At 35.0% G+C, this 25,715-nt stretch overlaps 2 protein-coding genes across 3 annotated transcripts in view; both read left to right on the forward strand.

The window, feature by feature from the left end:
• The window catches only part of LOC101888758 (G-protein coupled receptor moody), a 35,661-nt gene extending 23,338 nt beyond the window's left edge, over nt 1-12,323 (forward strand). For both annotated transcript variants that reach the window (XM_005179908.4, XM_011292736.3), the window contains exons 2-6: nt 544-624; nt 4,102-4,242; nt 8,800-8,970; nt 10,509-11,299; nt 11,361-12,323. In XM_005179908.4, coding sequence (XP_005179965.2) covers nt 545-624; nt 4,102-4,242; nt 8,800-8,970; nt 10,509-11,299; nt 11,361-12,052 — 1,875 coding nt within the window. In that variant the 5' untranslated portion in view covers nt 544 and the 3' untranslated portion in view covers nt 12,053-12,323. The remainder of the gene's footprint in view (nt 1-543; nt 625-4,101; nt 4,243-8,799; nt 8,971-10,508; nt 11,300-11,360) is intronic.
• Nucleotides 12,324-17,191: 4,868 nt separating this feature from the next.
• LOC101888468 (E3 ubiquitin-protein ligase TRAIP) lies at nt 17,192-18,635 on the forward strand. The gene is made up of 2 exons (XM_005179906.4): nt 17,192-17,505; nt 17,556-18,635. The coding sequence occupies exons 1-2, from the start codon at nt 17,366-17,368 to the stop codon at nt 18,175-18,177; spliced, it is 762 nt and encodes a 253-aa protein (XP_005179963.2). The 5' UTR covers nt 17,192-17,365; the 3' UTR covers nt 18,178-18,635.
• The last annotated feature ends 7,080 nt before the right edge of the window (nt 18,636-25,715 follow it).

Here is a 25,715-nt window from a genome sequence, read left to right on the forward strand (position 1 = left end):
TCATTTATTTCAATTTTTAGTGTATTTGTTCAATTGTGTTTATGTAAGCATGTAAACATTAACCAAACTCTTAATCTCAGAATGTTTCAATTAATGTCACAATAGTGCCGGCAATCTTTTATTGTCTACATATCTGTACTTCTTCTATGTTTGTTGGAAAGCCGAACAAAATATTTTATCGTCCAAAAAAAAAAAAAAAATAACGGGAACTTATCAAAATTTCAAAATGAGGTCGTTTACATATTTAGCTACTTTAAATGTCTACATATATGCATAGGTATATACACGAATCTGCTATTGAAAGCTCTTTGAAATTTTGATAAGTATTCAATTGTTTGACAATTCGGTATTTAGGGGACTTGGTTATCATCAGTACAAATCAAGTAATATTCCACCCCATTTTGAAATAATGCGCTTTACTCATGGCAATATCCCCCCAACTATTTGCCTCCACCCCTCTCACAAGCAATTCCTCATTACTGATTAAACAAATGAAACAAAACACAATAATAATATTCTCATTCTCTTTTTGATTTTTTCCAGCATGAGTAGCAGTACCGCAACCTATGACAATAACTCTGACATCGGCAACGTCGACGACAACATGGCAGAAGCCACAGATGGGTAAGTCCGGTAGCTGCTTAAATTATGAGGGATTAATTCTCAAGTCATTATTTTGTTAAGGTTTCTATCCTCGTGCCACGATCGTGCCATAGGTTATCTATACAAAATAACACACAAATATAAAATATTTCCGAATAACGGCTTTCTTAGGGTTATAATGATATATGTATGTACGTCATCATGACCAACAAATGAATAAATGTATGAATGTTTACCCCATATGCAAACGGGAGTTTTCGAATTAATCATTCGAGGAATATTACTTTTAGCATATTTGCCCATGAGGGTAGCCATTCGTCACAAGCTTCACATACGTTCGTTTACGGATAAAAATGGAGACTAATTCTCCATTTTCTCAGAATTTCTTGTTGAATATTTAGCTTCTTTTGCAGAGCTTAGAACAATTTCCAAAAAAAAAAAGACATTCTAAAACGGTGCAAGGCAGAGAATGTCACAACTTGCTCGCGCGCAGGATTGCTCGAAAAGTGGGAGTTTTTTACGGATTATACTTTTCTCTCTTTTGTTTTGTGGGGCAGAACTCCCAAGCTGCTCCTGTTTAAAACTAGTCTCCACGATATCGAACGAATTTCGCTCCAACTCAAAAACGAGGATAGCAAGATTATCATATGTCACATATTATATCGTAGCTCTGGGAGTGATGGGTGAATGGACGAACAAAACAAAAATTTACACATTCCCGTCCACACGATCAAATGGTCGTACAATTCTAGAAACAGTTAAAAAAAACAGTAAAGATAGTCCTAAAGTCGGGCGGGCCCGATTTTATGATACCCTACACCACTTTGCTAATTTAGTTGAGCTCCACTTAATAATTAAAAGTTTTTATGGGAGAATTCAATCATACACGCTATGATTATAATTTAAAATTCAAAGGACTAAATATGCCGAAGCATTTGTATCTTTTAAATTCGGACTTGTATTGCCCATTTGGTGAAAATTTCATTTGAAATCAGATAAAGATATATATGGGAGCTATATCCAAATCTGAACCGATCTCGATAAAATTTGGCAAAGATATTTCTGAGCTGTATTTGATATATTTCCCTAAATATCGTTGTTACGGAGTGCATATTACGGCTGTGGGTAACAAATCGGATGAACAATATATCTATATCTGAACCGATCTTCACTAAATTTGGCATGCTACCTTCTAGACTCAATTCGGTCGTATGTGCCAAATTCCATCCCATTTGGACAAATATTAGACGTTTGGTGCACTATAAAAGGTAATTCGGACGAAGTTATATATGGGAGCTATATTTGATATATTTCTCCAAATATTGTTGTTACAGAGTGCATATTACGGCTCCGGAGGACAAAAATAACAAATCGGATGAACAATATATATGGGAGCTATAGCTATACCTGAACCGATTTCGATCACATTTGCATACTTATTTTCACGCCTAATTTGGTTGTATGTGCAAAATTCCACACTATTCGGGCTGATATTACACGTTTGGTGCACAATAAAAGGCAAATCGGACGAAGATATATATGAGAGCTATATCTAAATTTGTACCGATTATCTCCAATTTCAATAGGGTTCGTCCTTGGGCCAAACAAATATTGGTTGGAAAATTTCATCTCAATCGGATAATAAATTCGACCTGCATTTTGTTCACAAGAATACATGGACAGACGGACGGACGGACAGACGGACTGACATGCATAAATCAAATCAGAAAAGGATTCTATGGAGATCCTCAAAAGTAACTATGGGTCTATCTCGCTTCCTTATCCATGTTACAAACAAATGCACAAAGACATAATACCCTTACCACTATGTGGTGTAGGGTATAAATATCACTCGCCAGTTATTTAAATTGCCTTATTAAAATATTGGGGAAATATGGAGAAGAGAATAGAATGTTTATTTTGCATTTTACGAGACCCGTTTGACCCGATGTCGGGGAGGAACCCGTAGGAGTGGTCCGATATATACCATCTTCACACGACTTTTTGTTTTAGCAGATGTATTGGGATGTGTGAAATTTAAGGGCAATCGGATGCTTATTTCCCAGTATGAGAGCAATAATTATTCAACATTTTGAACTTTTGTGGGGGAGGTACATGATGGAGTGACCCGATATTATCCACTTTAGCAGCATTTGAAACAAATGTTAGGGTTTGCAAAGTTTGAATGGTCCCAAAATGTTTTTTCTGAAAAAATTGTTACCATTGTGGGGTAGGTACCAGAAGGAGTGGAACGATATTGCCCACATCCGAACTCGATCTAAGTTTGATAATAAAACTACGGTGTACCAAGTGTGGATCAAATCGGATACTCCTTCGTAGGCACCAGCCAGCCACACAGGCAGACAAATGGACGGACGGACACCCCTAAATAGGCTCCGAAGAGACCCAGGGTCCAAAATCGTTATTTCGGTAAGGCAGGTATTGGCCTATCAAATGATATATACCCTCTGTAGCTGAGGGTATCAAAAAGCTTAAAATTTGTGTCCATCTGTATCAATAAAATTACTCGTGATATGGAAAACTATTAAAATTTATTGGAAATGTTAACATTTTCTAAAAAAGAAGACAATTAGAAGTATAAATCCTTTGGTTAAAATTCCTTTGGTTAAATTAAAAACAAGGAAACAAAAAATGAGAATTTGTGAATCATGTTACTGTGAATGACGAATGGCGTCGTGTGAACGGGTTGATTCGTGTACGTTGCTCGAATTCATGCTATCACATCCACGAAATACCTTAACTGATTTGATAAACTTGTCAAATATTCAAGGAATTTAAAGATATAGAAGATGGCATTGTGAAAAATGATATTGAGAGAAGAATCAGTCAATTCATCACAGGTGGGACCCTGTTACAGTTTAATTTGACATGGTAATATAGGACCGTACCTAATACCCGATGTGACGTACAAAAATACTCACCATCCAGTGGTAAAAATTTCGCTGCAACTACTGCTGCTGAGAAAATAGGCTCTTCCAGGTACAAATAATACCTAAAGTTATATGTAACACTCGGATATGTTCCATGTTCCAAGTGTACTAACCTCGTCGTATTCCCACTTCCATACATGACATTTCACTTGGCTGTATACATAACGGACTAGTGAAATCAAGTTGTCAACTTTAAAATACAAAGACATTGTTTATGATCGCGCAATATGACAGATAGCTCAAAGGAATGCGATCTACTCACTAAAGAGTACCATCAAATGAATGAATTTCTTTAATGATCGCAACCAATGCTACCAAAGACACTTGGGTCATTCTGCCATGAACCATGATTTCACAGCGCATCAATGCAAAATAAAAGCAAACAAATATTAAATTCGTTAAAATGTTCAAAGGCAGCTCTTTGAGTTCTTAACACAACATAGCCCGCTGGTGGTTTGATCGACCATCGGCAACATGAAACCCCCCTCTGTTATTATCTTGGGAAGTACGACTGACAGTAATAACATTTCGTTTTATTTCTTTACAGATTTTCATCTTCGATGCTGACATTCGCCGCCATTATGACGTTGCTAATAATGATCATTGGGATATTTGGCAATTTTCTAACAGTAGCCGCCTTAATCAAGTGTCCGAAAGTTCGAAATGTAGCTGCGGCTTTTATAATGAGGTAAAACATATTCCAATACATTTATTCAATTTTCAGAACATTAAATTTCTTTATCTATTTTACGGGCTTTTTATCAAGTATTTTAAACAAAATTCTCTTCGAGCCTGAAGTCAATATTTGCTCAGTTCCAGGACGACGGGAATATAAAAGTGTTTATTACGACAACCGATTTTTCATTTATGATTTCTTCAAAATTGTAAAAAATTTAGATTCTTACAGGTTCTGAAAAGATAAAGCCATTGTTTTTTTATGATATTTAACCCAACATTTGACGATTTTCAATCTGCATCTTCAGGGTTGACCTACGAGAATAATAAGTCTACAATTTATATTAAAATATCACAGCATTATACGGAACAAGTAAAAGTTGCCATTACACCAAGTTAGCAAGGAAATCGGGTTAGATACAACAGTACCTCCAATTAATATACTTCATATGATTTGATATGCTTTCCAGAACAATGGATTTCGGTACAAGATATCAGATATAGCCTAGAAATCACTTTGTCAAATTTTGTCGATCAGATGTATATACAGGGTGGGATAAAAAACTGCAACAAAGTCAAATGCCATAACTCTTACATTTTTTTTTAATTTTATTGAATGAAAGCAAAAAAATGTTGGAAATAGCATTATCTTTTAGAATAAGAATTTTAGAATAAATTCAGAATAAGATTTGTTCCAATTGGTTACCTTTGGCACGAATTATGACCTTCAAACGGCCAATGAAACCTTCACACGCTGCCCCAATGTTGCTCTGCGGTATTTTGGCTCATTCCCAGCGAAGCGCTTGCTTGAGGTGATTGGTCCTTTTTAGTGCCAACCTTGCTTTCTAAATCACTCCAGACTCAATAGTCCAACGGATTGGTATCCGGAGATTTTGGTGGCCATTGTGCGCTGGAAATGAAGCTAGGAACCTCATTTTGTAACCATTCTTGGGTGGCGCGTGCTGAGTCCAGTTGGAATGTCCAAGGTCTGCGGCCAAAATGTTTGCGTGCCCATACACCCTCCAGAATATTATCGCGATAATATTCGGCATTTATTTGGACGCCACGGTCGATTAATACGAGCGGAAAGCTACCATCGTGGGCTTTTATGGCGGCCCACACCATCACCATGGCCGGCGCTTGAGTTCTGGTGACCAACCGAAGGTGCACATTTTCAGCTGACCTCTTTGGCAAGTAAACACGATCATTTTGTTTGTTTACAAACTGCTGGACAACGAATGTTTTCTCATCGGAGAAACCCAAATTCGGCAGTTCACCACTTTCGGCCAAGCGAAGCAACTCTTTAGCACTTTTTGGAATTTCAATGGCTTACAATGGCTATCCCGAGCTCATTTTTCATTTTTTGCCGAATGGAATATTGCGATATACTCAGCTCACGAGCCATTTTTCGGCCACTGCGACGCGGGTTTCGATCAAGTCGCTTCTTTTCTTTTCGAGCCATATCTGCTGATGTTGCTGTTTTCTTCATGTGGTGTCCGTTGGAATTGCAATTTTCGAATTTCGGTTTGTGCCCATTTGTGCCGTTACAATTTTTTCGATATCTCTTACCAATTCCGAAAAAAACGACAATTTCGAAAGTATGTCAGTATTGCAATTTTCGAATTTCTAAAAAAAATTAAAGTTGTGCTGGGTCCTGCTTGATTTGTGCTAACTTGTGCCGTTTGTTTTTTCTCAATATCTCAAACCGTTTTCAAGATATGCAAATTCCGAAAAAACCAGTATTTTTCAGAAAAATTGCTGTAATTTTTGTAAAAATTCAAATATCGAGATGCGATAAATTGTGCTGAGTTTTGCTCACTTAGCACACTCGTTACTCGTTAAAATCGTAAAAATCACGAAAAATTGTGCTAAGTGAGCACAACTCAGCACAATTTACCGCATCTCGATATTTGAATTTTTACAACAATTACAGCAATTTTTCGTTATATGTATTTTTTTCCAATTTTAACTAGTAACGAGTGGAAATACAAATTTTCAATGTATGGACGAAAAATTGTGCTAGGTTAGCACAAATCAGCACAACTTTTAGTTTTTCGATATCTCGTTTCTAAATATGCGATTTTGATTTTTACGATTTTAACGAGTAACGAGTAGAGATACAAATTTCCAATGTATGGACGAAAAATTGTGCTAGGTGAGCACAACTTGCAGATTTCAAAAATTCCCCATATTACAAAAGTTATTCATTTTTTTAATTTTTAGCGAGTAACGAGTAAAGTTGGAAATTCGTTATGTATGGACGAAAAATTGTGCTAAGTGAGCACAACTCAGCACAATTTATCGCATCTCGATATTTGAATGTTTACAAAAATTACAGCAATTTTTCTGAAAAATACTGTTTTTTCGGAATTTGCATATCTTGAAAACGGTTTGAGATATTGAGAAAAAATAAACGGCACAAGTTAGCACAAATCAAACAGGACCCAGCAATTAATTTTTTCGAAAATAATTTTTTCGAAATTCGAAAATTGCAATTCTGACATACTTTCGAAATTGTCGTTTTTTTCGGAATTGGTAAGAGATATCGAATAAATTTTAACGGCACAAATGGGCACAAACCGACTACGACTTAGCACAACTTTTATTTTTTCGAAAATTGCAATTCTCTCAGATTTTTTTCGAAAAAAAAATCTTTTTTCGAATATCTCAGAAATTTTTTCGAATTTCGAAAAAAAATTTCGGCACAATTGAGCACAAACCTAGCACAATTAAGCACAACTTTCCTTTTTTCGAAACTCGAAAATTGCAATTCCAACGGACACCACATGTTTTCTTCCGTCCACTTCCTTGACGTCGGGCAACGCTATTAGTATCACGGCAACGAGCGATGGTACAAGGCACAAAAGATTTATTCACATTTAAACGCTGAAGTGCTCTAACGATAGCCACTTGTGGTTTTCCAGCCAAACATAAAGAAATCACACAATCACGCCTGAATTCCATCCCGAATAACTTTTTTTTCGGGAATATTTTCACCAAAATTCTTCTGTACGCTTGTAAACAATATAATGAGCTGTTACTGGAATAATTTTAACAGCTGTCGGACGAGTGGCTTAGAAATGACAGCAGTCTGAAGTTGGTTGCAGTTTTTTCATCTCACCCTGTATATATAAAAGATAGTTGTGTTAGTTAGTTACTGAGCTTATAACGCAAGAACCGCTGATCTGATTTTAACGATTCAGACAAAATCGGAATCGTCTCTTGGCAGAAAAGGATAAAACCCAAAATAACCACGTAAAAATGTGAAATTTGAAAATTTTCATTTTCATATTGCGTGATTTTTTCATTTTGACTTACTATTTTCGAAAGTACATTCGTAGTGTTGTTTTTTATGCATTTATTGATTAAGCGGAACTATACGAATAATATCATTTCAGAAGATAACAAGCTATAAAAAACATCAATATTTCATCGTACACGAACGGTTTTTTTCAATTTGAATAACTTTATTTAATTGACCCGATTTCTTGAGAACTGAAGTTGAGGCGGATTACATTGAAGTGTAGTACCGAATAATGTGGTGGCGAAACTGAATAAATGATGTCGAAATAATTTAGCGCGGTCACACCAAAGTAAAGGGATAATTACTTTTCCAAAATCGCTAAAAAATTAAAAATAAAAAAGAGACTATCTCATTGCGAAAATTCGAAAATCGAAAAAAGTAGAGAAAAAATTTTGCAATGGAATCGAATTTCGAAATAATTGTACATTCCATTGACAATCTTCGTAAGGGCCTTTAAACATTTGCTGTTAACAAAATAAAAAAATATTTTCACCAAATAAAAAAAAAAGTTATGTTAGTTATTACGCTTATAACTCAAGAACGGCGGTAAAATTTTATAAACCTACTTCATTTCGTTCGGAAGCTAGGGTGATTTCCACAGACGAATAGACGGACATAACGCTTTGTTATGGGGCTCATTTCAAAACGTGGACCTACTTCTTTCACAAGACAATAATCCGTCCAATGAGAACTCAAAATGCAAAATTCATTGGGACTGCCATCAGAGAAATACCGAATATAAAGAGCGCAAAATAGTAGAGCGAATTGGACATTTAGTAAGAAAAGGATTTCTATCCTTTCAGAAATTCTTCTTAAACTTTCAAGATACCTTAAATCGTTTTTGCACGTCATGATATGGGCCACACCCGCGGATAAGAATACAACCCGATTTATAGTATATATTACATTTTTACCATATTTTTCATGCTAAACATCCTTGCAAAAATGATCACGCATAAAATTTTCAATTTTCGGAATAAGACTTCAAAAGAGCTTCAAAAAATATGCATTAAAGACTAAAGGTACGGGGCGGCAAGGCCAACCGGGCCAGCTAGTAATATATATTCTGTATATTGCTCTGTTTCAGAACTGCAAGAATGTAACAATTTTCTTTTGTCAATTCCATCGCTTATACCTCAAATCAAATGCACCAAATTTTAAGATTCGACCTATACGCTGGAGTCCTTTACATTTATTATGTTTATGCATGTTTTATGGTCGTTCAAACATTAAATTCGCTTCTTAATTATTTATTTTCCATTTCAGTTTATGCATTGCCGATTTGTTGTTCTGTGCTCTGGTTTTACCGTTCAGTGCCTATCGTTTCATTGAGGGAACCTGGGAGCCAAGAGATGTCCTATGCAAAATGATTCCATTCATCCAGTATGGAAACATTGGTGTTTCGCTTTTATGTATAACCATGATAACTATCAACAGGTATGTCTATGAACAGTGCAGTTTAAAAGTATCTGCTCATGCCCGATTGCGCCTTGCTGAGCAAAACGAGTAAAAATTGCAACATTTGTAGATTTTTTAGTCGTTCTGCAACAGAGCCAAGTTTTTCTCAGAAATCTCTTGAGGGAGAGAGAGAGAGGGTAATGTAATTCCTACTTACTCGGAGAAAAAGTAAACTTTCAAGTTCATTATACCCTCCACCACAAGGTGGTCAGGGTATTATGGTATTTGTTTGTAATAAGCAAAAGGAAACGAGATAATCCCATAGTTCCTTTTGATGATCTGCATAGAATCAGATTCTTAGTCGATTTATGCATGTTCGTCCGTCCGTCCGTCTGTCCATGTATTTTTGTAAACAAAGTACAGGTCCAGATGAAATTTTGCACAAATAATTTGTTTGGCCCAAGGACGAACCCTATTGAAATTTCAGATAATCGGTCAAAATTTAGATATAGCTACCATATATATCATCGTCCGATTTGCCTTTTATTGTGCACCAAACATGTAATATCACCCTAAATAGTATAGAATTTTGCACATATAACCAGATTAGGCCTGAAAATAAGTATGCCAAATTTTATCGAAATCGGTTCAGATATAGCTATAGCTCTTATATCAATTGTTCATCCGATTTGTTATTTTGTCCTACACTCTGTAACATAGATATTTGGGGAAATATATCAAATCCAACTCAGAAATACCTTTGCTAAATTTTATGGAGATCGGTTCAGATTTGAATATAGGTCCCATATATATCTTCGTCCGATTGTGCACCAAACTTGTAATATTAGAATAGAAATTGAGTCTAGAAACAAGTATGTCAAATTTGGTGAAAATCGGTTCAGATATAGCTATAGCTCCCATAAATATTGTTCATCCGATTTGCTGAACTTGTGCTGCACAGCCGCAATATGCACTCCGTAATAAAGATATTCGAGGAGTATATCATATACAGCTCAAAAATACCTTTGCCAAGTTTTATCGAGATCGGTCGAGATTTGGATATAGCTCCCTTATATATCTTTATCCGATTTCAAGTTAATTGTGCACCAAATGGCTAATACACGCTCGAATTGAAAAGGAACAAATGCCTCGGAAAATTTAATAGAAATTCATTCAGAGGAGGATATTCCTCTCATATATTGGTTCTTTTGGACTTTAAATTATAACTATAGTCAGAGTTGGTATGATTTAATTCTCACAAATTCCCCAAAACAACTTTCATTTGTTATGTGAAGCCTGCTAAATGTGTAAAGTGGTGTAGGGTATCATAAACACTTTCTTTACTGGTTTTTAATTTCGAATATGTATGTTTCACACAAGATCTCTGTTGCAAAATTACTATATTTTACGCAACTAACCCTACCCAGCCTCAAGATCGATTTATCAACAGATTTCTGAATTTATAATCAATAAAATTGCTCCGAAATGCAACATCCGGTACAATTTTCTATCACTTGCTGCAGAATACTAAATACACCGATCATCTTAACATTTTCAATATTTTCTCTCGTTTGCAGATACGTTATGATTGCCCACCACAATTCGTATGGAAAAATCTATAAACGCCATTGGATCGCTGCCATGATGGTGTTTTGCTGGGTATTCTCGTACGGCATGCAACTGCCCACTCTAGTCGGGGCTTGGGGTACATTTGCATATGATCCCAAACTGGGAACGTGCTCGATTCGTGAAGACGACCATGGTCACAGCAGCAAGACCACACTCTTCATAACCGCCTTCGTTATACCGTGCCTTATTATCATTGCATGCTACACCAAGATATTTTGGGTTGTACACAAATCGGAACAAAGACTCAAACGACATGCCAACAAACAGAACTCCATACCGAATAATCTGAGGCCGCCACCTTCGGTGGGTAGCAATGTCGAGACGGGCAATCTCCAGAGTAGGGTATCGTCCAGTAGCAGTTTTTCAACAGACGTAAAGCAGGAATCTGTGCAAAAGCAACCCACCACCCGCATCAAGGACCAGAGAGAGGTACGTGCCAAACGCAATGAATGGCGCATCACTAAGATGGTGTTGGCCATATTCCTAAGCTTCCTCATATGCTACCTGCCCATAACAATAGCCAAAGTTGCTGATCGGGATGTGGAACATCCCAATTTGCAGATACTCAGCTATATAATGCTGTACATGTCGGCCTGCATCAATCCCATCATCTACGTCATTATGAACAAGCAGTATCGCAAGGCATACAAAACGGTGATCATGTGCGAGCCGTCACGCTTATTGCCCTTTGGCAAACACGGCGCTGGTGCAAACGGCGCCGGTGGCAGTAGTGCTGCAGGTATGTGAAACTATTGCCATGGTTATGGAGCAAACATCTAAGTCACTCTCATTTGTTTTAGAGAAATGGAAAGATACCGGGTTGAGCAACAACCACAGTCGCACAATTGTCTCGCAAATGTCGGCAGCGGACCCGGCAAATACCAGCTGCAGCAGCTCCGCCCAAGTGCCAGCTATGGAATTGACACCATCCCAAAGAAGTTCTCTGGTGAGCGACAATACAGCAAATACGATGGACTCAACAATGACGGCGCAAGCGGTGTCAGTGCCAACATCTATCGACAGCGTGAACAAGGAGCCATTGAAAAACGAGATGACTCCCTCAACGGCCCCATTGAGTCTGCATTCGATCACCGACACTCAAAACAACAACAGCAACAGCAACGGCAACGGCATACAACGCAATGGCAGCAATACGGCACCACTGCGACCAATCAAAGAGATCAATCGCATAGCCCTAGTGGGCGGAGATATCATTTTGGAGGAGGAGGAAGAGGAGGACGAGGAGGTGGCGCAGACACTGGCAGTACAAGCACAGAAGGCGGCGATACCTGCTCCCCATACGGAGCCATTGATTACGGCGGTGGTGCCACCACAAGCAGCCGCAACATCAAGTCCAGCATCCATGACACGGCCCGCTCCAGTGTACGTGAACGCGAGTGTGTTGCACCAGAAGAAAAACCCATCTTACGGTCAGAACATAAACGTCACTCCAGATAGTAAAAACTCCAACAAACAACTACTCAAACTCTGAAAGACTCCATCTGAATGCTTTAATAACCAAATAAGTCACATTCCAATCGAAGCACATTCCATTGCGCACATTCCATACACTCCGATTACTAGTATTCCATTGTCCATACTCCAGGTTATCTCTTGTATATTTTCTCTGCTTCTTATTGTTAATCGATGACACACAAAGTGCTATAGTTTAAGTCGACAATGGAAAACACATCCCCAGGTCCTTCACAAGACAGTAGCAATATAGCGAATCTGTAAGAGTGCTAATGAATGAAACAAAAGTATTTTTTATATTTATATTTTCTATTTATTTATACATACATATAATTATTATTATTATTGTAATTATTGATCAAGACAAGATAAACCGAACCATCGAATTGTGCCTAAACAAACAACTCACTCGCATAATAAATGATATTTTGGTTGTCCTATCGAACGTTGCGGTGCCATCGAAGCATATATATAGAGATGTACGCCGAAGCGCTCACAGGTCAATCGAGTGCAATGTACATTTTTATCTTCTATTTGACCTGCTTTCTTTAAATGTGTATGATTTCTGAGTTGATATGTAATACTGTTTTTGTTAAATTTAGTTTAAATTTTAAAAGACAAAGTCATTCCAATGTTGCCTTTACATTTTTTTTACATCTAATATTACTACTCTTTACATATGTATGTATGTATGTGTACATGGATATTTACATACAATTAAGAATAAAACATGTACTCGATTAGATTTAAGTATACACCGAATAAACAACACCATTCCAAAGTTTAAAAATTTAAAGCAAAGTTTTTCTTTAATAACCAAAAGACATATTAAAGATCTGGTGATTGATGAGGGAAACGGCATTCAGGAAATAATCTGAGTTTATACAAACCATCCTTCTATTTATTGGAGAATCGTAGGTAAGTGTAAGAAGTCATTTAATTTCATTAGTCCTTATTGCCTCAGACTAGGCAATTTCACATGCGGCAATTTTTATCTCGTAAACTCGGCTTAGGTGAAATCAATTTAAAAATCAAAGTACCATTTTGGTACTGACCCGCAGTAATGTCGATGGAATCACTACTTGTTGCGTGCCTTAAGAAACTTTATGACTTATGGTTACGCATATATAGTTGTTATTACTCGTCAAACATGCAGCTACATGTGAAAAAGGCACGTACAACAAGTAAGCAAAGGCTATAGTCGTGCGGAGCCGACCATGTGATACCCTAAAACACTGCAATATGTTAGAAGCCAATGAACCAATGGTTATCCAAAATGCTAGAATTCTTCCCTGTTCTTAACTCTCTTCAATTGTGTGAGCAGGACATTTTTTCTGTTTTTGGTTCATTTGAACCCCTAAATATTTTGCGATCAACTCCAAAAGCAAGAGGCCCCTCTGTATCACCAAATTTAAACTCATCTATATTATTTGCTTGTCTACGATATTTAGCTTTATTCATCAACGAAATCAGCATTAAAAAGCCAGAAGTTCACCTTTTGCGTATTTCGGATATCGCCTATGAGTAATGTTGGTATTTTTACACACAAAAGTAGTGGTCCATTCTACCCGCTGTCCTAAACTCTAACTTCATGCGAGATTTCATGCGGCAGCAAAATCAGGAACATTTTTAGTTGTTGGTCCATTTCAACCCCTAAATACATTGCGGACATCTTTGAAAACAATAGACCTGTCCATTCTGAGCCTAGCCCTACCCTACTTCGTGAGGATAATTGCAATCTGTATATAATAACAAAATGTACAATTTAATATTATAAATCAAATTGAAAAAATCGCATGCGATAAAAAATATAAAAATGTCACAAAATACTACAAAATCTATATTAACATCATTATAGATATCTTTTTATGTGATTTTTTTTAGATTTTATACTTTTATGTAAAGAGAGCATCTGAATTGACAAAATTTGTCGAAATCGGTCTTGCCATTCTTGACATGGACAGATATAAGCATTCTAGTTAACATCCCCTTCCTTTCTATATATACATCCTATATATTTACTATCGGCATCTACGTAACGGCCAGAGTTGACCTGATCGTCTATTTCGCGGTTTAATAGAAAATTTGAATTTTATATAACACAAATGTTATGGTCTATTTCACCCACTAAATATTACCCGATGACCATCAAAATTGAAAGGCTTCTACCCAGCCCTAAGCTCTAGCCCCATGCTAACTTCCGCTTCGATTGATCTATAATTGCGACCTGTAGAGCAGCTGCAAAATCATGAAATTTTTCAGTTTTTGGTCCATTTCAACTCCTAAATATTATGCGATTATCTTCAAAAACAATAGGGTTCTATTCTGACCCTACCCCCACCTTCATTCTAAATTTCGTGCCCATAATTGCGACCTGTAGAGTGATTACAAATTAACATGGACAGACGGACGGACGGACATAAATAGCTAGATCGCCTCAGCTCGGCGAGATAGGAAGATCCATATATACTTTCCTATGTGGGATGTGCGTGAAGATAAAAACGATTTTAACTCTCGAATACAACGCTTAGTCTGGCAACACTTTCTGTTGTATAACAGTGTATAACAGATATGCGGAAAATAAAAACGATTTTTGTAGAGGTGAAATAAAAACGATTTTTGAAGATACGAAACAAAAATGCATTTTTTTTTAAATTTGTAGTTATTCTTGTTTGTACCTGATAATGAACATAATTATAAATATAAAAATATAAAATAACTAATTTAAAGGTTTTTCAATAAAAAAAACCATCGTCATCATACCGATTATTTTTTAATGGAAGAAAATTACATAGCCCACTGTGCAGCAATAAAAAATAGTGCACGCATATAAATGGTACTGCAGGAAAGGCCGTTCCAAGAGATTTCCAAAACGCTTTTACTTGGCCAAATCGATCGTGGAAAATTAGAGAAAAAATGATTTTTCTTATTTTTCAAAAGTTATCAACGAGTCCCACTGTGCGAAAACTCATGGAATAGCACGTTGGAAAGCCCATGAGGTGTACTTTCAAGATATAAACACTCCTGAAAGATTAATCGTGCAGATTTTTTTAAAAAAATATTTTTCCTAAAATCAAGTGTTTCCTAGAGGGAAACATAAAATGGCCTACTGTGCAGCAATACAAAATAGGGCACGCATGTGAATGGCACCGCAGGAGAGGTCGTTCCAAGAGCTTTCTAAAACGCTGTTACTTGGCAAAATCGATCTTGTAAAATTAGAGAAAAATTGATTTTTCTTATTTTTAAAAGTTGTCATCGAGTCCCACTGTGCGAATAATGGAAATAGTGCAAGCTCATGGAATAGCACGTTGGAAAGCCCATGAGGTGTACTTTCAAGATATAAACACTCCTGAAATAGTAATCGGGCAGATTTTTTTTTTTTTTTTTTTTTTTTTTTTTTGTAAATGTTTTTCCTAAAATCAAGTTTTTTCTAGAGAGAAACATAAAATGGCCCTCTGTGCAGCAATAAAAAATAGTGCACGCATATGAATGTCACTGCAGGAGAGGTCGTTCCAAGAGCTTTCTAAAACGCTATTACTTGGCAAAATCGATAGTGAAAAATTAGAGAAAAATTGATTTTTCTTATTTTTCAAAAGTTATCAACGAGTCCTAAGAGGCACTGCAGGGAAGGTCGTTTTAAGAACTTTCTTAAATGCTATTACTTGGCCAAATCGATGATGAAAAATTAGAGAAAAATTAATTTTTCTTAGTTTTCAAAAGTTAACAACGAGTCCCACTGTGCGAAAACTAAAAGTAGTGCAAGCTAATGGAATACCACGTTGGAAAGCCCATGAGGTGTACTTTCAATATATAAACACTCCTGAAAGATTATTCGGGCAGATTTTTTTTTAAAAATTATTTTTCCTAAAATCAAGTGTTTTCTAGAGGGAAACATAAACGGCCCACTGTGCAGCAATAAAAAAATTGTGCACGCATATGAATGGCACTGCAGGAAAGGTCGTTCTAAAACGCTATTACTTACGATTAATCTTTCAGGAGTTTATATATTGAAAGTACACCTCATGGGCTTTCCAACGTGCTATTCCATGAGCTTGCACTATTTTTAGTTTTCGCACAGTGGGACTCGATGATAACTTTTGAAAAATAAGAAAAGTCAATCTTTCTCTAATTTTCCACGATCGATATGGCCAGATAATAGCGTTTTGGAAAGCCCTTGGAACAACCTTTCCTGAAAATTTTCCAAACCATTCAATATTTTATCCAAAACAATAGGAATGTTCGTTTACTTGATAATTTGTACAAATTTTTACTTGACGCTGTTCGTTTAACCATAGACAAATAAAGGTATAGACTAAAAAGTTTTAAAATTTTCCCTTCCGGCAGATGTCACTATTGTTGATCTTGGGCCAGTCATTTTTCACGACATATTTGGATAATGTAAAAGTAAACAAAGTCGATGTGTCGTTTTTAATTGATAAATAATAAAGAATCATAAAAATATTTAATATTTTGTATTTTGAGAGAATTGAGTGAGTCTACTGAACCTCTCTCACAGCATGAACGACATCTATTGAAGCCCTTTTTTCAGAGATAACAGATGAGACAACTTTTTAGTCTATACCTAATTTGTCTATGGTTTAACGAAAAGTCCAGTAAGTGAGAGCGAAATGGGAAAGACTTGTTGACATTTATAGTTAAAAGAAAAAGCATTTAAATTTATTAAAGAAAATGGATAAATAAAAAGTTAGTAAAGGTGTTCAATTAGGTGTCAAGTCTATCTAAAAAAAATTGTGGATCCGTGAAACACCATAGCCCATGGAGATGCTGGAATTATAGGTATTTGTATCTTTGTGAATGGAAGCGATTTATTTTTTATTATTTATTTTTTTGTAATAAAAATGTAAAAACAAATAAACTCCATCAAAATATATCTACTGTTGATATTTGCGCCAAAGTTGTTTACATGAAACAGCTGTTATCTTGCAAAATTTTTGCACAATGCTGTTCGTTTACTTTTTGCAAAGTTTTTCTCTCGAGAGAGACGAAATCGTTTTTTTTTTTTTCTTTTTCTCAGTAATTTCATACTCAATTAATGTTACTGGGGAAAAGAATCGAACGAACCTAATACATTCAGAGACTTTTTATATGTTTTGAACTAATACATTAATCAGTTGGCTTGGCATTGTATTGTGAGAAGCCGTATACAACATTTTTGTTGCGACAGTGGAGTCTTCTCATAATCGAAGTTTGTGTTTCCCAGCCGGGATCATTGCCAGCTGATATCGTCGAATACGTAGTTTCTTTGTTTGAAGTGGTTAACGTCTGGTGATGCAGAAGTCGTAATATGCACACCTAATATTTAATATCGTTGATGAAATCGAATATCCATACAATGTCTTCGTCCAGCCAGTGTCCAATTTGTGTGGAATCGTATGACGATCCAAACAATATTTGTAGTACAATATGCGGCCATGTCTTTCACAATTCATGCCTATTAGAATGGCTGGAACAGTAAGTACTTTCAATATTTCCTGGAATTCTGCTAATAAACTCTTCTTTAGCTCAGATACATGTCCTATGTGCAATAGAAGAAATCCAGCACCCCACCGAATTTTTATCGATCTCAGAGTCGATCAAAACAATTCAAATGAAAAGCCAGCCAAGTTGGTGATTAAAGGAATTCCACCACTACTACTGGAAGCTCCGTTTTTCAAACCCGTATTGGAATTGATGAGCGTAATGCAAGTACATATTAGCGAATCAGACATAAAGACAGTTACAAGAATAGCCAATACACTGCATGTGACCTTCCGGCAGGTCGAACATATGGAAGCGGTACTGAAAAATAAGCACAAACTGAAGAAGAATCCAACTACATCAGCCATAGTTATCCATGAAGTTGTCGATCCTGAGGTAAAGGCTTTATTCCAATACAGCCACAAATTGAAGAGGATAGGCTATAAAATCTTTTTCATCAGAGATAATAAAGTATTTGTTAAGAAAGAACAAACTGACAGTGAAATTGAAATATCTTCCAAAGAGACAGTGAACAGAATTTACGATGGCAACAGATGGAACACACCAAGCGCGCCTTCGTTATATGCTATATCAAGTTCGACTTCTAACCAAATTCCTGTTGAATATAATAATGAGGTCCATCGATATATTAATGATAGTGATTAAAATTGTCTAGTTTTAAGAGTTTGATTATCCATTACAGTATACCATAACGTTTTATATTTAACTCGTTGACATTTAGAAAGCATTCATAAACTGAGGGAATGTAGAAATGCTCGTACAATTGCATTTATAACAAACATTTATGTGTAGCTTATTTGTTTATATGCGTGGAACTATCAAATATGTGGTAGGAGCTAAAAAAAAATACACGTGTTTTCCGAAACGAGTAATTTTTGGATAGTATAACAGGTAGATATGGCTGCATATGGTCATATATTTTACTGAACTCTATGTTACGAAGAGATATGTACTATTTTTATTACACATATGAGTAAACCATTGACCAAACCATTTCTAAAATAAAATCAATTAATTCTTTAAAAATATCCAACAAGGAACTATTTCCTGATGATAAACTTTTAGAATCGATAATTTGTAAATAAAATGAATATAAATTACAATCAATGAGTTTCAATATTTGATTTGGAAGTTCTGTGTAAAAAGAAATGCAAGTGCAAATATTTTTTTTTTCAACTAATAATGGTTGTAGTCTTTTGCATATAAACAGGAATATACTTCCTTATATTAAAAAAAAAATTGGTGTTCATAAAGTCTCTTTTGAAAGGAAAATACGAAAAGTAAACAGACGGTATTCCTGCAGAAGCTTGCAACTAATCAACTGATTTTTCAAAACAAACCAATTTGTCCCCCAATAAAAGAAAGGAGCACCACCAATTTTGCAAGTTTTTTAAAAAGGAAATTAGCAATAAAATAAAGATAGATCTGATGTGTTCCCCAAAATCCTTTAAACAAGTCGCTAATGGCTAATTTGTCATAAAATGTTGGACATTTTCTTATTACATATTAATATTTACGTTTTTCACGTTTTGTAAAGCAATTAGTCTTGCTAATTCAAAAAAAAAAAAAAACAAAATATTTTCAAATTGAAAACACAAAAAGAAATAAACAAACATTAGAAAACATCTGATTGAATGACGGTGAATGAGAAGAGTTGAAATTGAAAGATTCCTAATTCATTCGTCCTCTTATTCCTCTAATGTTGCCATATTTACTTAAATAATGAGATTTTCGTACATCACCAAATCGAACGAGATCTGAAGGCGCTAGAATAATCGATTTTGAATTACGGAATTCCAACCATTCCGATTGGATTTTGTAATATCCCTGTTCGTTTGGCTTCGTGTTTTCCTCATTTAAGAATGTGTGCACTTAGGGCATAGTTTTTAAAACAATAATTTTGTTCAAAAGCCCTAGAAACTTTCCAACAAATAGGGTCCGCACCAAAATTACTTACATCGCTTTAATAATAATGAAGCCTTATTCCCCTTAGTCTCATTTAATGAAATAGAGGCATGCGAAGGAAAGCATCTGCGCTAATTGTCAAAAATTTATATCCGATGTAAAGCTCAGGCACGTTTAGCGTTCAATATTTCTTTGGTAACAATGATGCCACAGTCTCATACATATTTTCCATAATCGGTTATTAAGAAATCAGCTTGTGGGAGGAGCCACACCCCGGAATTTCTAACAAAATTATGCCCTATGTTACTTTCGGACACTCCAGTACCATAATGTTACTATATTCCCTACAAACGTAAATATGAATTTAAATTGAAACAAATTTCAAAAAATTTAAAATAACAGCTCTGTTCCGAAACCTGCAAGAGAATCTCATATCATTTTTTCTGCTGCCTATTTTGTAAATAATTAACAATGGTAGTGTTTTTGAAAAATTTTATAACTTTAAAAGCAAAATATTTTCCAAGAAATGTTAAATAAACAATTGCGTTATTGTCGTACTGATAAAAACGGCCTTAGTGGATATCGGAACAAATTTTTAAAGGATGGACATAAAAAATGTTCAGACATGAAACCTTTTTAACTGGTTTAATTTCAATTAGCGGCTGCATACCTACACGGAGTTTGTAAAATAAAAAGACAACATGTAATTGACCATTGGTATAAATATTTATTCCAAGTTAAAACTTCTGCAAGTAGTGACAGACTTAGAACTAAATACACACTGATATGTGCATATTTTCCATGACACGATGTACCCCGGGGGTCATTGGCTACTCATAAGAGAACATACATGTGTAACATATACGTAGATGCGAACATATTCATTTATACAAAACACTGCAGTGTCTGCATGGAAAGAATTCATTTTGATTTCTTTAAAACATTTACGTGGGTCTGTGATTTAATGTGTATTGGCTCGCTAGATCTTGTCTCCTTTGCATACACGCAATTGTTTCTCCAATATACCGAATTGTAGCCATATTGTGATTTCAGAACTTTCGCAAATTGGTACAAGTCGTATACCTCTTCGCTAACAAAATCTGTAATTTCTATATTTTTTGCGGAATCGTTGGTCTTAAGTCTTTCCTTGTGTTTCAGAAAGTCCACTTTGAGTTCTTGGTTATTGAACTCTACGATCAGTATGATCTTATCTGGTTGCATATTCTGGCGTTCGTAAAATTTTCTTTCCTTTATTGTAGTTCGTTTTACGTCCGTCTTGGACAACTTTATTTCCATAATTTTGCCAAGTTTTATTATGGTTTTTTTGTAATCATCAGAATCCATTTGCGCTCTCGGCAGATTCTTTACAAGTACACTATTTGCATTGTTTGTATTTGAGGAGGAAATTGCTTGCTGAGCATTCTGCTTGATGGTGTTAGTATTATTTTTTGAAGACTCGTCGTCTGCATCTACATGATTTAAAGCCCTGCCCCTTTCTAGTTGATCGATTGTGGCTTCCAATTTTTTATTTTTTTCCATGAGATCAGCATTTTTGTTACGTAGCTGTTCATTCAATTTGTTAAGTTCCTTTGTTTGACTTAGCAATTCATGAATTCGTATTTGGACTCCGAAAAGATCCTCCTGTACATCGATGTACTTTGTATCCAGTTCTTTGTGTGATTTCTCCAAATCAGCATATTTTTTCAATTTATCCTCCAGCTCCAATATATAAACTTGTATTTTTGGATCGGTCCCCTGAATCAATTCAGTCGATGGTCTTGTTGCGGCTATTTCGTCTTCCATTGTATTCAGAACCTGTGCAACAGAACTCTTTTATTCAATAAATAAATTTTCAAGTTTCTATAAAAAAAAAATCTGATATTAGCGCTTTAAAGCTTTGCACAAAGCTGCCATATGTAAAGAATTTGCTCAAAAATGGATGGATGGGTGTTCACTCGAATAGGATTGCGAAGGTTTAAGTTGTCCAATAATTAATTTCGTAATTTTTTTTTACAAAAATTATGAAGGTATTTGAAAAATTATAGATTGTATGTGTATGACGGGGAATTTATATATGAACTATTTGTATACCCTCCATCATTCTATGAAGGGTATATAAGCTTTGCCATTCCGTTTGTAACTCCTCGAAGTATATATATTCTGGATCAACGTCTTGGACGATCTAGCGATGTCCGTCTATGCAGGTCTACGTCTTCGTATAGTCCCCATTTTTTTAAGTGGTAGTTATCGGAATTTTTAATTCCTTTTAAATGGTGGAGGGTATTAGTTGTTGCTTTTTAGTTGTTACACATCAAATTTTTGTTAGCGGTTTTGCAGGACTATATTCTTCAAAAGTTTTATTAACATTTTATAATTTTATTTTACAAATTTTTGATAAAGTTTAAATTTTTTGGGGTTTCCGCAATTATCAAATAAAATACAAAAAAAAAAATAATGTATATGGAACCTCAGACATATCAAAGCCTTTCGCAAATGGACGAGAGATTTTAAAATATTTAAAAAAAAACCTTTATTAAAATCAATACGTCTAAATACGAACGATTCGAGTAAAAGTAACTTTGTTTGTTTGAGCATTAATTAAAAAAAACATACTTGATTCCCCACACAAAATTTTCTGAGCGAACAAATCATGTCAACCTCTGAACGGCATTTTATAAGAAAATATTTTTTAAACCATTTATTTTTGCAGATATTTTCAAATATGTTTGATATATCAATGTTCGCGAGTGTAGATGCATCCATCGTACAATAAAAAGGTAAGGTAGAGCTAACAGCTGCTTATAATTTTTTCCTAAGTGTGCCCGACTTTTGCCAATTTATGTATGTATTAATTGTTTTGAAAAATGAAAAAAACTATTTTCAAAACCAATGATTGGAAGACACACGAATTGCGGCTTGCGCATTAAAGCTATTAACCAGTATATCCATGAAATTGAAAGATTGAACAGTTAGGATCATATTTTTGAGAGAAAAATCTAGACATTTTATTCACTTTTCGCGGTATTTAACTCATTTTAAAAATTAGGAAAAATATGAAAACAATAATTTTGAATGAGTCTGACAGGAAGCGGGCATAACATCAGGGCTGTATTTTTGTAGTTTTACGAAGCTGTTCTACCTCCTTATTGTACCATGGATACATCTACCTGTATTCTTCTACAATGGCCCATATGGGGAATTCCCCGTAAAGAACAATAACATTCATAAAAAGCTTTTTATTTAAGAAAAGTAATGTTGCCATATCAAACACAATGGTTGCCATCAAGGCCTATATAAGGTCGGCCAGTAAGACCATCTGACGACCAAGTTTTCTGTCAAAATACATTTTAAATTCTTCCTATGACTACAACAACCAAATTGTGACAAAAACTTTTCGAAATAATTTAAATTATTAAAGGAATTTGAAGAGAAATCTATATAAATTATGAATAAATAGGAATTTGAAAATGAGACTTTGCCAAATATGTATGCAGAAAGAAGGAGGTTCCAGGAAGGGGTACATTTTTTTCGATCCCAAAGGATGACGTGTCGTGAGCAGAATGGACTAACGTTTGTCAGGTAGAATTTAAAGCAACGTCTTCTGTATGCTCTGAAAACTTCGACGTTGTTCATGTGGTGAAATCTGGAAGAGAATATTGTCGCGAAAATATTCAGGAGGGTGTATTAAAGCCTTGGCCACGCAAACGCTTTGGCCGCAGACCTTGGACATTCCAACAGGACTCATTATGGCGTTTAATTTTTTTGCAGTTTTTATCTCACCCTTTATGAATAATTGATAGGTATATCATTTGATACGGCCAAGACGTGTCTCATCGAAACAATGGTTCGAGACCCTAGGCCTCTTTGGACCAAATCTGTTTCAGGACATTTGGAATCGATCTAGAGGCGTCTGTCCGTCCATCCATTTGATGCACACGATAACGATAACGATCGAGTTCTTAGATGAGCAGTATTAGTCCAATCCTACTTGTACCTACCTCAAAAAGGTCAACAATATCAAAGAAATTAATTTACCTAATACATAAAAAACAGGTCATCCAATTTTGTTCAAACTCTGTGCATCTAAATAACCATATCAGGGCTAGGACGATATCAGTCCACTCTCTCAAGTTCCTCTCCCACAAAGGGCCAAAATGTTGAATAATTTTATCTATCATAAAATGCATAATTATCAAACATCCCACACAAAAGTCGGCATTCTGATACATGATGTGTTCCTTTTAGTTTTGTTTTTCTTTGTTGGCAATCTGCCGTGATTACTAGATTTCGTCTAGAAAAAAAAAAAAAAAACAAAAAATTGACATTAAAATTAACAGACAGAGCTGTATTTTTTACTCGCTTCTTGGCCGACCTCATGGTACAATGATATCAAGGTAGGGCTATGATACCATATGATTTTAATTTTTTTATTTTCTTGGCTTAATATGTCATCTTTATTTGTTTATGTATGTGTTTTCTTTTCAATAACAAAAAAGTTGTTCAGAAAATATTCAAATTCGGGTGTTTCCAAAATGTTTATTTCAAAATCTAGAGTTTTTGTAGCGAAATAATCCTTTAGAGATATATAGTACATGATTTTGAAAAGTAGTGTTGACCTTTCATTCAGTTATCGCGTTTTTCAATTATTTATTCAAAATAAATGCAACAAATTGTTTGATTTTTTATTATTTTGATACTAATTCAGACATTACAAGCCAAACAGGTTGACCTCTATACTTGCAATTTTTTCAAAGTTAGCCTACCTTCTTTTCATTGTACCATGGCCGACTTTATATAGGCCTTGGTTGCCATCATAAAATTGTCTTTCAATTTCAACTGGATTCTGCAGCAGACAAATCGTATGCAATACTCACTTTTATCAATTTGCCTGGCATTTTAAATAATTGTAAATCGGACAAATTCACCACATCCTTTGAAAATATACCTATGTGATCTAGTTATTATTTAAAAACAAAATAAATATATTCTTAAAAATTCAAAACCTAATAAATTGGCAAGATTAATTATTATTAGATTGAACTTGATTTATGGAAACTTGGGTAATAGGAGCTATTTTTAAATAACTCCTGAGCAAAATATCCCCAGACAAAAACCAAGGGAACCGATGAGGATTGACGACTCTTTCCGAAATCATGTTATTTCCTGCCATGCAACAATAATGGGATTCAGTCTAGTAAGTCACTAGTAAGTAAATAGCAGTTATGAACAATTGTTGTGTTCCCGTACTTTTTTTATTCGCTCTGAGATTACTGCTTTGCCCATAAAGTACGGGAACGGAAAACGTTTCAAACGTGTACCGGAACGGAGTTGAAATATAAAATTGTACAATTAGTCCCATATAGTTCTACATTGAACATGTTACACTTTTAAATTGTAAAGAAATGGTCTGTTCCAGGTCTAGCAAGAATCTACTAGTTTTGCCACTTTTATCGATATCATAAAGGGAAAATCTGTTATCGTAGTAACCTTTAAATTCTTCTGACTTCTTGTTTACTTTATTGTTTTGAAAAACAAAAACAAAATATTATCAAAATCAATGATTAGAAGACGCACATTAAAGCTATTCGCCAGTTTTGCTATGGAATTGAGAGAAAAAACTGTTTAACTCATATTTTTGAAAGAAAATTCAGGCATTTAATTCATTTTTCCCGCTGTTCAATTGATTTTAAAAATGAGGAAAAATATTGAATAAATGAAAAAAACTTGTTGCATGGAAATTTGACAGGTAAATTGGAAGTAACAAGACTCTAGCTTCAGGGTTTTTTTTTTTTTTTCATATGTAATCATTTTGCCCTACCTTGTAAGAATTAAGAGTTTTCGTACAAATTTTTACTGGAAGCTGTTCGTTTAACCAAAAGTCCAGTAAGTGAGAGCAAAATGAGAGAGACATTTGAGTTACTGAGAGTTTGCAAATTTTTACTAGAATAATTTCCCAGTAAGAATTATTCAGTAACATCAGCTGTTCAAGAATCAGTAGTTTCGTAAACAAACAAATTTGACCAATCTTTCTTTGCGGAAAAAAGTCACTGAAATATTAAACAACAATGGATAAGGAAAACGTAAACGAAAAGATAAAAAAAATAATTTATTAGCGGATTATGAGCTTTTTCGTTTATTTATGTGTCAAATCCAGCTGAAAATTATGCATCCGCGGAGTACCGTTGCCCATGCCTATATCAATTGGAGGTGCATGAATAATAGTTATTTGTTGCAGACTTTATCTTTGTGTATGGGAACAGTTTATGTTTGTTATATTT

This window comes from Musca domestica, unplaced genomic scaffold, assembly GCF_030504385.1.
Source record: "Musca domestica strain aabys unplaced genomic scaffold, Musca_domestica.polishedcontigs.V.1.1 13, whole genome shotgun sequence".
NCBI classification, from domain to species: domain Eukaryota; kingdom Metazoa; phylum Arthropoda; class Insecta; order Diptera; family Muscidae; genus Musca; species Musca domestica.

Bases quoted from the DNA above. Each gene is read 5' to 3' on its own strand.
- LOC101888468 (XM_005179906.4), top strand. From the start codon at position 17,366: ATGAAATCGAATATCCATACAATGTCTTCGTCCAGCCAGTGTCCAATT. The intron at 17,506-17,555 runs GTAAGTACTTTC...ACTCTTCTTTAG, and splicing joins CTATTAGAATGGCTGGAACA to CTCAGATACATGTCCTATGT.